The sequence below is a fragment of the Pagrus pagrus genome (genome assembly GCF_965226575.1).
Source record: "Pagrus pagrus genome assembly, chromosome: 20".
NCBI classification, from domain to species: Eukaryota; Metazoa; Chordata; class Actinopteri; order Spariformes; family Sparidae; genus Pagrus; species Pagrus pagrus.
In genome coordinates, this window is record NC_140207.1 from 7,319,952 (window position 1) to 7,336,034 (window position 16,083).

General features: G+C 38.6%; 2 protein-coding genes across 2 annotated transcripts; both read right to left on the reverse strand.

Moving 5' to 3' along the window:
- Positions 1-1,052: 1,052 nt before the first annotated feature.
- LOC311249624 (ADP-ribosyl cyclase/cyclic ADP-ribose hydrolase 1-like) lies at positions 1,053-6,806 on the reverse strand. Its single transcript, XM_084340815.1, has 8 exons — positions 6,522-6,806; positions 4,703-4,829; positions 4,473-4,608; positions 3,631-3,713; positions 2,537-2,610; positions 1,841-1,927; positions 1,599-1,682; positions 1,053-1,503 (listed from the first exon to the last, which is right to left on the reverse strand). Exons 1-8 carry the CDS (start codon positions 6,698-6,700, stop codon positions 1,446-1,448), a joined length of 828 nt encoding a protein of 275 aa, XP_084196941.1. The 5' UTR covers positions 6,701-6,806; the 3' UTR covers positions 1,053-1,445.
- A 1,372-nt stretch (positions 6,807-8,178) lies between these two features.
- Positions 8,179-14,439, reverse strand: LOC311249416 (ADP-ribosyl cyclase/cyclic ADP-ribose hydrolase 1-like). Its single transcript, XM_084340431.1, has 10 exons — positions 14,092-14,439; positions 13,683-13,789; positions 13,452-13,575; positions 11,825-11,951; positions 11,582-11,717; positions 10,630-10,712; positions 10,424-10,497; positions 10,247-10,339; positions 9,500-9,586; positions 8,179-9,326 (listed from the first exon to the last, which is right to left on the reverse strand). The coding sequence occupies exons 2-10, from the start codon at positions 13,732-13,734 to the stop codon at positions 9,227-9,229; spliced, it is 876 nt and encodes a 291-aa protein (XP_084196557.1). The 5' UTR covers positions 13,735-13,789; positions 14,092-14,439; the 3' UTR covers positions 8,179-9,226.
- Positions 14,440-16,083: the final 1,644 nt, after the last annotated feature.

Consider the following 16,083-nt stretch of genomic DNA (forward strand, 5'->3'; position numbering starts at 1 on the left):
TGACTAAGTTATTAGGGTCAGGTCCGCAATCGATCGTTCACTTGTGGTTCTCTTAATAAAAGAGGAGGAAGTCAATATCTTTGATTATTACATAATGTAATAGCAATTTTTTGTGATCTCATCCTTGATCTTTGTTATAGAGATGTGTCGATTGCACTTTCTTCTGTTGTTGATGACCAGATTACACAACAGGTCGAAGAACATTCATGTGAAGTTAAACTGACTGAATATGCAGATGATGTACTTCTCTCACCAAACATTTTTTCCTGTCGTTTTAACCACACTTGAACTAAATGACACCGTCAGTGTGTTTATGACATGGCATGAGAGTAGAAAAGGGATGTGCATTTCTTCTTCTCATCAGTAAGTGGTCATGAAAGTGCTGACACGGGATGCGTGGTGCACATTTTGGGTGATCAAAGGGTTCAGTTTTGCGAACATCTGGCATTGGTGTGACTTTCTCACAGGCGTAATCTGCAGACTACAAATTGTCAATGCATCTTTGTTGTTACTGGACTCATGAAGAGCCCCAACAAACATGAAAACTTTGAAAACACTTTTGTTTCACAGTATTTAGCAAGTAAGGTGAAGTAGATTAAGACAAAGCACCTACACTATTACAATATTTCCATTGTTGTCTTACTTATAGAAAACATATAACTGTTTACAATTCTGCCAAGAACAATCTATATATATTTTATTTATATACAGTGGATATGATAAAGTGCTTTTCATTGAATAAAACATTGCTGCTGATCTGTTTTCAAAACAATAATGAATGAAACTGTTCAACAGAATATGGCTTCCTTGTGTTGGTAGATAACTGCTTATCAGTTCATACATGTTTAATATTTAATACAGTTACATAAAACATAATCAAAGGTCAAAATTCAACTCACTATCATATAAAAGTTTCTACAGCAGGTCTCAGATGACTCAAGTTTAATTTTATTGTATATAATTTTGTTTAACGCCTTTTTGTTTTGTGTGATTTATGTAAAATGTTTGCTTTGTCTCATGTTGCATGAAAGTAAAACTTAACACAATCTAACTTCATATTTTAACACTTTATTTAAAAACATTACAAGTTCTGCCCCCAGAGTTTATTGCAGTAAGTAAGTAAAATGGTCAGTTGGACATTATTAGATAGCAGCACTGGTATTTGACTCTACAGTACGTGACACTTAACTCATCTACACTTGATAAAAAGCCTCCCAATCAAAAGGTAGTAATCAAAAGGTAGAAAGGTGCTTTGTCATATTGTAAAAATGTATCAGTTATTTTTATAAAAAATACACATTTCACATTAAATCAAACTGGCCCACCGGTACAAAACTATTACATTTCCAACATACTGCATAATAAAAACATTATTTCATTTACAAAAACTGAACAAATATCTCTTAGAGCTGGTTATTGTTGTGTCTCATCAGGTCAGACAGTCTTCACCAACAGGATCCACAGGGTTTGTCTGGATCAGAGCTGCACTCGTTGATCTGAGCTCTGCACAGAGAGACGAACAACAAGCCGTCAACAAACTGTGAGAACAGAAACAAACATGATGATCACGACCTCTCACACACACATGCTGGACTTACTCAGCCACCTCCTTGCAGTTATATTTGATTCCTTCATCCAGCTCCTTTTGTAAGCTCTTCAAAGATGCATTTGTGCAGTTTGTGCTGGAGACGACACAGAAAACATGACTTTAAGATCATTTTTCACAATAGAAATTTGTGTATTTAGATGTTGAACCACTAAAATGAAGAACATACAGATCATTTATCACATTTAAGAGAACATTGTTCCAGAAATCTTGTGTACAATGTGAAAACCTTACACAAAGTTCTCCTGTGTGACCAGAACAACATTCAGGTTTTTCACCCTGGAGGAGTTGAACCTCTTCACCTCGATGGACGCAAAAATACTGACAATGAAAATAAAGAAGAGCACAGTTTAGAGAAAATGCATGAAATCAAGTCATCAGGGGACTGTGGATACTAGCAGATAAACTAGCTGGGAGCAAACAAGCGAACATGTAAAGATAATAAAACATTAATACAGTCGTCCTAAGAGATCAGATACTGTAAATACTATTTACAGTTATTTACAGAATCTGGGCTGATTAATTATCTATGTACAGTGTACCTGAGTAATCAAATACTTTGATTTTCACAGGATTTGCTGGTTTCTCGGGTAATGAGATAATTTCTTCAGTGTTGTGTTGTTGTTCTGACTTAAGCTACTATATCTCATGACATTAACTTGTGCTTCAGAAGAAATTGACCAATTTTCTGTTAAATTCATTACATACAGTTGTTTTTCAACTAAAGCAATCAAAAGATGCCTTTTTTTAACATTAATTTTTCAATAACACATGGACTGTTAATTTTGGTTTCTTGTGCTTGTATAATATCGCTTTAACCACACTTTAGTGTGTCAGTCACCGTCAAAATGTGTGGTTGGGTGAATTTTTAGAAAAGAGATATTTCTCTCTGTCTGTTCTCACGAATAAGAAGTGTGTAGAGCAACTTACCTTTCAGAACTGAATGGGGTGGCGATGGATCCGTTTAGCATCGCTGTGACGTCACCACAGGCAACATCTGCAAACTAAAGACAAGAGGAAATGCACTTTAGATTTTTTTTAGATATTTTGCGATTAGGAATTCAGTAAAAATTCTTCTTTTATTTTTTATTAGTCATCCAGGTGTTTTCCTAGTGGTTATTCACTAACACACTACGCAAACACTTCAGCAAACTGCTTCCGAATGCCGCCCTCACACTGATTTACTATCTGAACAACCAGGTTGTTTGGAAATATTACACAGAGGAGATAATAAGTAGGTGAACAGCAACACATTCCAGGCATATCAACAACCCGAGGCCTTTCTGCTTCTCTGACAAGTGACACCGCTAGTCGGGGTTGTGTGCAGCAGTCTTGGACCATAACATTTTAGCCAGCAAATGATCCTTTATTGTACTCTATATATATTTCTCTAACTTTGTGGTACTACACTATTTTCAGAATGATTTTAAGCACATCAGCAGCTGGAAATCTTGCTCATGCTGACCCCCAGTGGTTGAAGTTGTCGTCTTGCAGCAGGGACGCAGACGCATGCTGCCTCTCCTCACTGCTACGTGTTAGGCTTTCTAATGTGAGTGACAAAAGGTTAGTTTTGCCTCATATTACACCGATTAAATAGCTGCTCTACTTTCTTAAAGCAGCAGAAGCTAATGAGAATCTGTGTCTGAACTTGTTTTTGTTCTGCTGTCATGCTTCAGCTGTATACATAACACCTGGTTTGTTTTAAAAGCTGTTCACGGTTGGTTTTACTTCATTTCATGTTTCAGCACCGGCACAAACCAACCCGTGGCTCCTCTGAATGTGTGGGTTGCCTCTGCTCGCTCAGGAGAGAGCTACGCAATGTGGCTCCATGGAGACCGGCACAAAGCCTCATTGATGAAGAACCAGGCTGAGTGACCTTTTTCTCGTCCCTCCTCTCCATCATAACCACTTATATTCAGGACAGGCTCGCTTCACCGTATGCTCCACTTATGTATTATTTTAAACACTGATCCCAGGACGGTCGCATTTTTGGCAAAAACAGCAAATTCTTGTTGTTCACTTACAGCAGCTGAGACTCTGTTCCAGAATGAGCGAACAGTGTTGTTCTCACAGTCGGTCCATCCCGGGCAGCCGGTCGTGAATGTTTCTGGAAGAACACACACAGACACACACACAAAAGTTCAACACTTTCCCTTTCTCAGTGTGGTTGATCAGAATTTACTTCAATGAGCTGCTCGCTTGAAACAAAACAAAAACATCAAGACATCAGCAACCCAAACTGACTGAATATCTTTAGATTAGAAAAATAAAAACAACTCCATCACTTTGGAGTTACTGGGAGTTAAAGGAATAGTTCAACACTTTGGGAATACAGTTATTCCCTTTCTTAATTAGAATTAGATGATTTTTGGTTTTCCTAATGTGTTTAATCCTCCCAAAGTGTAAATACATAGTTCACTTTTTACAGGAAGTAATTTCCTGACATCTTATCATCAAGGTCAGGTTGTCAGGCAACCAGCAGAGACCGGCCGCACAGCCACAGGTGAGCACAGATGTGCCTGCGCCGTCTAAATCTAAAGCTAAAATCCTAAGAAACATGAGTTAGCAGCCTTGGCATACATGCTGCCTTCATTTTTGTTTGGTGACAGAAAAAAACAAAAAAAAAGCCTGACATGACTAGACATGCTTTCATATAATGCTGTGTAAAAGTAACCAAAGGCATGACAAAAACACCTCTGGAACTTGACATCTGTAATTACTATGAAGTCTTTATCGAGGCTCAAGAGGAAGAGGCATGCAACACTCCCAAAGGGCATGTAAGGTATTTTGCTTAAACACTGAAAACAGGCTTTAAGATGTCAAACAGTCTTAAGCTTTACATATATACTTAAAAAAATAGTCTTACCAGTACTACCCTCCTTTCCACACCAGGTCATATCATTCACCACGTGTCCCAACAAAGTGTCCTCCAGGGTGAGAAAACAATCTTTCTTCTCGGTGAAGTCATGGACCAGATCCTTCGTTTTGCTCCAGAACATCATCTGACCCAAAATAACAGTTTATATCACGTTATTAAAGGTATTATCCTGAAGTCAGGAGTTAATAATGTGCACACTTGTGATGAACTTTGTTTACTCGGCCGCATGCAGGTTGGAAAGGTGTCGCGGCAATGAAAGGGTCATACGCTTCCATGGGAACTTGACAGGGGTCCCGTCCTACATAGGCTTGTTCAAATGCTCCCCATATCTTCTCACAGTTGTATCTGAAAAATAGACAACAGTGCTGCTTAGTCTCAGGAATGTGGACCGGCTTCATTCTGGTGGAAAAGGACCAAATTTAGTGACAGGCTGGGTTTGAAAAACAGGTTATTCACTAGAAGACATTTATTTCTTGATTGAACATTAACAAAAAATATTTCTAGTAAGATTACAGCGGTTTAATTATGATACATAATGCAGACAAATATTATATATATATATATATATATATAGAGAGAGAGAGAGAGTTTATATGCTATTTACTGACAAACTAGCTCGTAGGGACTTTGTCACTTGATTTCACAAGCTGCAAAGACACTACTCAGTCTGGATCTAGGGTCAACTGGTGATACTGGGTGTGGGTTAGGTTTTAAATAACAGGCAGGTGATTGAATATTGCCAAGGGAGCCTGGTGGTTTCACCAAGGTATCTCTGATCTGACGTGTTTTTTTCATAATCACTATATTTTTGACAGAACGTCCAGTTTATATTTCCAGCCAATATTGTCTTATAACAATAAATAATCCAGAATAAAGTGCTTCATGCTATTTAGAAACTGCATTACAAATAAGAGACCGGAGAGGAGGCCAGCCTCTTAATCATTGACTGGAGTATCAAACAGTCCAAACCTTCGGCTGGACTCCAACTTTACCATCAAATTTACTTTCACACGTGGAGCTGCACTTACTCTTATTACACCCCTCCCACTTTATTACCCCAAACGTGAATCATTCCTAGTTGTTCTTGCCAAGATTGCAAAAGCTTTGCCAACACGCACGTAGTGCCCGTTCATTCAATCACAACTTCTGCATTTCAATTTGTTCCACTGCGGTTGTCTGTAAACGTCACACTCAGTGGCCAGTTTAATAGGTACACCTAGCTAAATGCAGTCTAATCCAACATTTAAAGAGCTGTTGATTCAACTAATTATCATTCTGGAGGCTGTAGTGTGCGATACTGTTGAGCTGCACTGTATTAGACAGAGAGGTTTCTGTTTCTGTACTATCTGGGGTAGTTTAATCTACAGCAATGCATCATATTATATGAGATCATCACATTGACCAGGCTGATAATAAGTCAACCCATTGTATGAAATGTGTAATTTACTTTTACTTGTAAGTTTGATACTTAAGTACATTTATTGCCAGAAAAATTACTTTTGATACTTTTATTCAAATACTGTTAGTACGAGAGACTTTTACTTTCACTTTCACCAACATTTATGTGAACATCAGTCTTTTGATAGCCTTATTTTATATTTTTCTGTGAATATTTTCAACTAAAAATCTTACATCTTGCCATCTGAAAAGTAACTTTAGCTAACTATCAGACGAATGTAGTGGAGTAGAAAGTACAATATTTGCCTGTGAGATGTAGTGGAGTGCAAGTATTAAGCTAGCCTACATAAAATGTACTTAAATAAAGTACAAGTACCTCAAACGTGTACTTGAGTAAATACACCTACATGGGTGGGCTACATACACCACCTGTTTATAAGCTAGGTGTATTGAGTGTAAGCTAGGCTGCACGCTAGCTTAACGCACCAAATATTTGACATATTTTGAATTTTATTCTAAATTTAATTAATGTCAGTCTGGTAGTTGTGTGTGAGGGAAGTCCTGCTTATCACTGACACTGACTCCACTCACTAAAAAATGATATTATGCACACAAACGGTTGTAACTGACGTCTCTTACCCCTCAAACTCTTCACATCTGGCAATAAACGTTGATTTAAAGCTTGTTTCCTGTCGGAGAGTCAGTCCCAGGACGACAGCGAGGACAATAACGAGCATCAGGACAGCGACGACACTTAAAACCAGGCAGCCTCTGCTCCTCCGTCTCTTCTCCGGAGGACGAAACTCACCGCGGTCCATTTAAATTCAAAGCGTCTTAAATTGGTTCAAATTAAAATGGGAGTTTGGTGCCAAGCTGCTGTTTTGTTGACACTCTGAGAAAGTCGCTCGCGCTCGCGGACGTCTATTTATGGAGGGGCGCACTGACTGCGCGCGCGCACACACACGTGCACTGGCTCGTGTCCAAAGTCAGCAGGAGTCTTATCTGAGACAGGAGACAGTGGAGCAGCCGGAGTGACGTCAGAGGGTCACAGCACTGTAAATCAGAGCTGGAGGGGAATAATATATATACATACTTCATACTTTATATACATACTATATATATACTTTACTTCAGTGTTAATATGTGTGGAAGAGATTAACTATACTTTACTTCAGTATTAATATGTGTGGAAGAGAGTAACTATACTTTACTTCAGTATTAATATGTGTGGAAGAGAGTAACTATACTTTACTTCAGTATTAATATATGTGGAGGAAGAACGCAGATCATTTTACTTGAGTAAAAGTAGCAACAAAAGTGTGGAAATACTCTATTACCTCAGCAAAAGAGTGATTGAGACGCCATTCATCCTATTACAACACACAAAATGATTTTGAAGCTGTTAATTTAAGTAAAAAAGTGACATAATAAGACATAAAAAACAATATCAGTTTATCAAATGATGTGATTTGATAGTTATAAATTACCTAATAACCCAGCAGCATATGAAGCAGTTCAAACTTGCTCCACCTCGACAAATAGCCTACAGCATTGAAGTTGCTTATATGCTAATACATCATTAATAAGGTCAATAGAAAGAAAGAAAGAAAGTCTTTCCAACCCATTGTACACCCTCCCAAAATAACCTAAAAGGAAATAAAAAAAAAATATTATGATATTATGACTTTATCATATATTACTTCTCATTTTTAATTGTGCAATTTCATTTCCTTAAAAAAAAAATCCCATGATGTAAGAAATCTCTTGATAAAGAAAAAAAATCAGGTATAGAAATACTGAATCGTTTATGTTTTGCTGACATAAATTAGTTAAATTCATATATAACGTGTAAAATATAGGTCACATCCAAAACGTATTATTATAATGATTATTATTATAACCATCAGCTACTGCAATTGTCCTCAGTTGCACTTGGGTATTAACTGTCATTCATCCACATTCATCCGGAAAGATCAAAAATACCCTTGTGGTTCAGGTATGAACACGTCTGAAGGCCTTTCTTCTCGGAGGCCATTCAAACTGTGTTTTTTTCTTTAAATCTGGCTGCGTTCACTCTTTCACCTTTGTGTATCACACAGGTAGGTACGCTTATCATAGATAATTAGGAGCTGTTACAGCAGCAGGGTGAAGTTTGCGTAAGTGTAAATCAGCTGCTGACAGTTGCTTGTTAGCAATGATTTAAAGGTCAGAGTCATTAATAGCTATCGCTGGTGAACATGTTGAGAAATGCAGCAGAACTGTGAGTTCAAGGAAGAAGATCAAAACCAATAGTTTATCGTTCCAGTAAACAGGTTCTTCATCTCTGTTTTGCAGGAAGTACAATGATTTAATGATCCAGTAACACATGTATATCATTTGGTGGATGTCTCCTGCTTTATACCGTTAAACAAATTACATGCTTAGTAATAAGTATGTTACGGTTCTGAGTGCAAATCAAACTATGAACTTTGATACATACAGGATCTATCTTTTGTTACACTAAGAAAACAAACCGGTCAAGTTGCACAATTTATCTGTATGGGTGTGTTATCCTGAGGGTGTTCACCCATGAAGACTGAGCATGCGAAACAATGGCACAGCAAAGCTAGTTAGTCCACCAGTAAAAAACAAACAGAAACAGAATCTTAATTATCTAAGACTATTAAAAATATGACATAATATTGAACTTTATTGTAATCCATCTAGATTACACAAGACGGTCATGACCTGCAGTGTCTCCTCTGTGAACTTTGGTCCCGTAAACACAGACAGGAGGTTCAGACATGGACGTATAAAACAGCTTTGAAGTCCGGGGCAAAAATGAGCTGCAGGGCCCCAATTAACCCCCGTTTATCAACTCTTGGCGAAAAGTATACAGCTTTTTCATGCTAGAGCGGCCGTGGGTAATGTGATTGAACACAGATGCATCAAAACCCTTACAAAAATGTCACATATGAAACTTTTTTATATGATGCAATAAACATATAAAATTTGCTTATTTACATGCAAATTCCACATTTTCATACATTTTAATATGTGACTGATTGATTTTCACATGTTAAGTAAAATCTTAACCTATGGAAATAAAATAATGTCACATTTGAACAGGTCATTTTTCTGGCTGATTTCACATATGAATGAAAATGGACACATTTTAATTTACATTTTCACAAGTTAATAACAACTGCTCGTATCCGATTTACCTGTTTTTATATGCAGGGTGTAAAGACAGCACTTCACTTCAGGACATCTTTTGAACAGTCAGTTCAATTAAGCGTTTACCTTTACCGACAATAAGACGTCAAATGAACAATTTCAGAAAACGTGCTGAATCTGTGGGTGATTCAGTTTAGTGTGAGGCTCCTTCTGTGCAACAGGCTGTTTGCACATGTTTGGCAGGAAGACAGTTTGGGGTTCTGGATGCACTGAAGGATCATCAAGGTCCTGTGGACAAATATTATATCTGTTACCTCAGGGTGCTTTCAGGAAGTTCATTATAAAGCTATACACAACATCTGTAGCAAATCTCAGATCCACGTCAGGTCAAAAAAATGCCTTTTGTGTCGATCTAGAGGACATGGACTTATTTTGAGGTTTAATGGAGGACGGCCACTTACTCGTCGTTGTCTGTGCAAGTCCAGCGGAAACCTCTGGACTTGAGGATCTGGATCAGGTCTAAAATGGATCCTTGACCACATGATTCTCTGAAGAGGAGAAAAACAAGGCACTTGATTGGTGGTTATGAATGTTTAGGACACCATTTATAATGGGGCTATACGCTGTATCTAATGGCAATCAATGGCTGATAAGAGGCCATTGATGAGAAAAGCTTTGGGTTGCTAGGTTCTGTAAAAAGCAAAAGAAAGGTGTTTATCTTTTCTGTTTGGTAATGATTCAGCTTTATTGTCATTACACATGCATACAACAAAACATGGTCTTGTTATTTCAAGAGAGTGAAGCCATAAATGATGGTTATCTACCATGGTAATACACATTTGTGGGTTTTAAAGGTACTAATAAACCATACAGTTTGCAGTTATGGTTGTTGATAAGGTAATAAATGGATTTCAGTTCAGATTCTCTTCAGATGTTTATAGATATTACTTTGTGATGGATTAAAGAGCTGAAAAGAGAGGTTTTCTTGTTGCAGAGCCTGTCAGAGGGGTTTTCTTTCACAACCTGGCAACACAAATGTTATCCACTTTCACTGCTTATGATCTATGAATCTGTATCTATAAATAATTGGCATGAAATGGTTAGTAAGTAATTTGTTACAATATAAAGACCCTGTATAAAGGATGATTAATTGAAAAGTGGCACCAACACTTTACTGTAATGCAAGTATCAGCTGTGTTAATGCTCACATAAAGGGTCCCTCTAGATTGGCCACCACCTTTATGTTGACATAATTCACCCTGTGTGGGTTCAGACCGTCCAGCTCAACACTTCCAAACATGCTGAAAGATACAAGAAGAGATTATTTTACAGATCCTCAATAAACACCACTTTCTTCAATATTTGCGTCAGTACGTTTTGCTTACCTTTTTCTATTGAAGGCGTTGGCGATAGATCCGTTCAGTAACACAGTGATGTTGCCACACGCCATCTCTGCAAACTAACAGAGAGGTGAAGAATATCACATGAGCGTAATATTCCACTGCTGCTTCTGGAGCAGTATGTTGCATATAAATGATAAACAACAACACAGCTGTGAGTGCTGAACAAGAATTTTTATCATTAAACTCACATTTTGGGAGGCTTGCCTCCACAAGGAATACACGGGATGATTTCTGCATGCCGACCACTCCGGACAAGAACTGAAATCAAAACCTGTGTGTCACATTCACAGCTATCAGTTAAAGGAGGCAGAGTGTTGTCACCTTGATAATATTTGACACTATTTCAAAGGGTTAGGAAAACATGTGTTGACATGCATTTTGGCAGGTTAATCACTCAGCGCTACCACTGCACTAAAATATCCTGGGCCAGGTTAAATATCTGAGCGATGATGTTTTATTTGAATCCCAGCGCAAACGAGCTTCTTCATGAGAAAAATGTGTTTCTCATTGAATATTAATGTTAAGATTTTAAAAGAATAGTTCAGGAAATTGGTATTAAGGTGGTCATTTCAAGCAATTTCAAGCCATTTAACAATGCATTTATAGTTTGTTTTACTACTTTAGGGGAAAACATAAACAAGTAATATGACAACATCAAAGTATTTTTTATTTTTAAGTTGACATGGTGAATTGTTGCTTATTCACACATCAGCAGGCATGTTTCCGGCCCCAAATCTGCGCAATATTCACTCTCTTTAATCTCCGCTTTTGGTCGCCACCAACTACTAAGGTAGATACCTGGCTCTGTAGCTGCGACCAGATAGCCGCTATCTCTGTCTGTCTGCTGTTTGGTGCTTAAGAGGTATGTTTTTCTGTTAGCTTCCTCACTGAACACAGCTGCCTGCTGCTGCTGTAATGGATTGTAAAACCGAAACAAACAGCTGAAAGATGCTAAAACGCTTTGTAAAAATGAGAGGAGCTGCAGAGTCAATATGAGCGACACCTTTTACTTGCTTACTTGCTTACTACGTTTCTTATAAAAATTTGATTCGTGCAGCTTTAAGAAACTTTTATCTCAAACAAGCCAGTTAATGAGTTATTTTAATTGTCTCTGTCTTGCTAGAGCCAGAAAAGATCTACCGGAGTCTTCCTCTTGTCCACACCAGATGAGGTCGTTGAACATGTAGCCAACCAGCGTGTCCTCCAGTGTCCAGAAGTGACGTACCACAGCTGCATAGCTGTGCATCAGTGTCCTTGTTCTACTCCAGAAGAGGAACTGAGCAAAAGGGAAGTGATAAAGCAGCGTAACTCAAGGATTTTCCATCTTAAGAGGTAAAAGTGACAAATTATGACCATAAATCGAATTTGGGAGCTCTTGCTCACCGAATCACAAGGCCAGGTTTGTGGCATCGCATAAAACATCGGATGATAATCCTCCACGGTCACATTACAAGAGGACTGACGGACGACCGCCTCTTCGAACTGACTCCAGATGTCCTCACAGTCATACCTACACATGAAGATTAAAAATACTGTATATAGTCAGAACATCTTAAAAAGAGGATTTTTCAGCTCTAAAGTTATATTTATTGAGATCTGTGGCACTCGATTTTTTAACGCAGGACCAGGTTACTTTGAGGTGATACACTAAACTCAAACTGTGGTTACAGGAAAGCAGAGATGTGGACTTTGGAGCTTGACTTTGACTGGAGTCGACTCAAGTCTGTTTGATGACTTGGAAGTTGACTCAACATAAAAATAAAAGACTTGAGAAACGACTCAGACAGTCAAAGACTCGACACATGATGATTCAAATGTGTTTTTGCAGTCTGTCACTTCTATGTTTCAAAGTGATGGGGAGGAAATACAGTATGTTTTGATTGAAAGAAGTTTAGCTTTGATGACATTTTTTTGTTTTGTTAGGTAGGGTACTATTTAGTGCGTGTCACTTTTTTTTGGTGTTTGATTACATTTATTTCACTGAAACCCATTAAACAAATTAAATTCTTTGTCATACTTTTTGAGCAGATTAGATACATTGCTCAATATTATCATTTGACAGGTAGTAATACTTTTTTCTTTATAAGAAACAGAAACTGCAGGTAAGACTGAGGTTACTTGGGAAAGGGAAAAAGTGACTTGCCTTAACTCAGGACTCGATCTGACTTGCCAAAGAAAAAATGACTTGAGACTTACTTGAGACTTGGACTAATGGACTTGGACTTCACTCACATATGTCCAAGAAAGTGAAAACTAGAGGAGATATTAATTTTTGGAAATGAAAAATGATTTAATCAAGAAAAAAAATATTCATTGTTATTAGTTTGATTCCTGTAACTGTTCTGCAACCAGTATTTAAATGGATATACTGTGCAGAGTATCCTCTGGGTTTCTTGGTTCAAATTTCAACCAAATCCACTGAAAAATAAGTGATTGTTGAGGCCGAGAATACACTGAGTGCCACAATTCAAAAGTTAATTACTTAGTGTAGGGTCCGATGAAGTTTTTCCATATTTTTTTCAATAGAAAATCCATGACATGAACTGGGAAAAGTTCTGAATTCTGGATGAGTCGGCATCGAATGACTCATTTGGTAGTGATAAACTGAACTGTAACTACACTTTGATCAGTTTTAAGCTTCTATCAAAAGAAACTTAAGCAAATATCGCTGAATTAAAATCGAGTCGTGTAAAGTTCCCATCAGATACACCCTCATATCTCCTCTTTTCAAACAAAGGGCATCGGTACATGCCCTCGTACCACAGTAACCTTCTTTGTCTGAGGTTTCTTTTCTTCTTCCTGACTCATTTAACTCAATCAACATCACATCAAAACTAAAGTTACCGCACTGGCTTCATAAGTCTCTCAATCTTTGATACGCTGATGGAGCCAGAGAGCCAAAAACAAGTCATTCACGTTTCGAGGCTAAAGTCACTTCTGTTAAAATCAAAGGTCAGGACTGTAAATGTTGATGACACATGGGTATAAATAATGGCACAGTACACATTACCTCAAGCTGGGGTTAACAAGCGTGATGTAACTGTAGCACCTTCCAACCACGATGTGTTTAATGTTGGGGGTTGTCCCGAGCTGTGCTCTCAGTTGACCGGGACGGAGCAGGAGCATAATAAACCCTTTGAAATGGGCACGAAGAGAGAAGAAAGAGGACATTATCTTTCACAATTTGGGAGGGGCACATCAAAAGGAAACAACTGTGGGAATGTCAGGAGGAGTTACTTACATAGACTCACGCTGGTCATTACAAAGGACGCAGATGTTTTAGGGGAGCTCATGATGGCGAGACCCTGGACCGCTTCAAAAGATGCGTTTGTGTACGTGCCCGCCTCACTGTGGATCAACGGCACAACACGCTTTCTTTTCAATTTTGGATTTGATTCCAGGCCTTCATGGGAACTCACAAGGAGTTTGTTTGCCACTGCGTGCTAGGCTGAAATGTAATTTTCCTTGGCCCATGTACAAAAACTTCCTCCCACGTTTATGTTGTTGTCAAACCTGGCAACTTTTCAAACGCCCTGCAGGAGATTCTAACACATGACCTTTAAAAAACAATACATCTTCTAGCATTTCCAAGGAGCAATTAATAAAATATGTGAATGAGCATGCCCAGTTTTGTAAAAGTGAACGCTCACCATTTTCAGTGCAGAGGGTTGAAGCGCAGCGTCTCGGGTCAGACTCTGTCCGTCGTGGTGTGATCTGACGTCCTCTCAGGGGCTAATGCTTGTCATGCCCCGAGTCTTCACAGGTCGACAAACACAACACAGCCCCTTCCCAGCCCACAGAGACATTCATACAGGACGGATGAGATGACGAGGAGCAGATCCGCATGACTCCCATTATGGTGTCATTAAGAATCTCCCCACAGAGAGTGTGTGTGCTGTTCTCTGGGACATTGTGCCATGACGGGCTGGAGGAAAACACGTGTTTGTGTTACTGGACTCAGGGCAACATGCATGGCGGAAAATGAGCATTATGTTGAAGTTAGCAGATGTTATTGTGTGAAGAAGTACATCAGGTTTTACAGGCAAAACATAGTGACATAGTTCTGTTTCCTCCTCTTTAAAGATGCTCTGGCTGTATGAAGTATTTTTTACAGGTTAATGAAACAATAATGTCATATTTCTTCATTCTTCAAGCTTTTTTCTTCAAGCTGAGTATTCCTCGATTGTAGTTTTGATACTTTTATCTAAGAAAAAGAGGACTTGAGTGCCTCTCCATCACTGCATAAGTTACAGACTAAAATTTTAGCTTAGTTCACAGGTTTTTTATCTGTATTCTGTTTGTTCTAGACCGGGGTGCCCATGTTTTTTTTTTCTCTTGGAGGACCAAAACTAAAACTCTATGGTGGACTATGCACCAAAGGCAAACACCTATTGAATTGTAGTGTTATGACACAAAAATGGCACAAGGGTCTGAAGTTCCCTCAACTGACTGACATCCAGTGTCACTCTGCCCACCATGCTCAGATTATGAAAACCAGTTAATGATACGGGATCCTACATATCTCCCAAAAAATGTTAAAAATATGAATAAAATAAAATAAATTCACCTGAAACATTCGGCAGGCCAAACTTCTGTCAGCTCTGCCTGAAATATCTCAAAAGCCGTTGGATGGCTTGCTGTGAAATTTGGCAAAAATAGAGTAACATAAAAATGTAATAAATTATGATCACCAGAGGATGAATAATAACAACCTTGATCTCTTGACTCTTCATCTAGCTCCACCATCAGATCAAACTTCAGTTTGTGCAATACCTGCAACTGACATTCACATCTGCCTCAGCTGTCCTTTGTGTCTGATGCTTATCCACAAACGTTGGCATGCTGATTCAGCTCAACGCACCACTGTGGCTAAAACCACAGCCTCGCAGAGTTGCAAGGAAGGCCGAATAGTCTTAGTCATCTTCCCATTTAACAATGGAAGTACATGTTATGAGGAAAAGAAACATTTCATCACTAACGTCTTGTGGTTTCAAAATATCACTGATTTGCCAAAGAGGCTTTCTGCAATCAACGGTTCAAACCAGGTGACATAATATCTGTGAGTAACAGCTGTGCGGGGGTTGCACCCTTAAACCTTTAAACCTTCATTTGTTCTCTTCTCTAAATAATAATGATCACAGATTACTTGAGATTGCTTCTGATAAAGTGTGATAATGAAGAGTATCAGAGAGGCAAACACTCATAGGAGGCCTGAGTGACCTTTACACTGCCATCGTTCAACTCATCACCAGATCTACAGAAGATTGCTGTCGAACTCTCATCATCTGAATGCTGTTCTCATTATACTTCTTGGTCTCAAGATATAGCATTAAAAAAACACTACTCAAGGTCAGAGGAATTAGATGTAATTTATGCCCGACTGTTGCCAGACATCTCATTAACTCCTGAAGGAATTTATCATTTTGAATTCCTGCCACCTCGTCTGTGAGATAAAGGCCGTCCGAGGTTAAATCTGTAGGAGTGCGGATGAGACGGTGCCCTCCCTGATTTTAAAGCTAATTGCGCTGTTAGCACTCTGCACAGGAGGACAGAGCGTCTCCGCAGGAATGTCTCGGCTTTATTGACATTAAGCGCTCTGAGGTTTAGCAGCTGAATACAGCCTCGAAGAAAAGGCCTCAAGG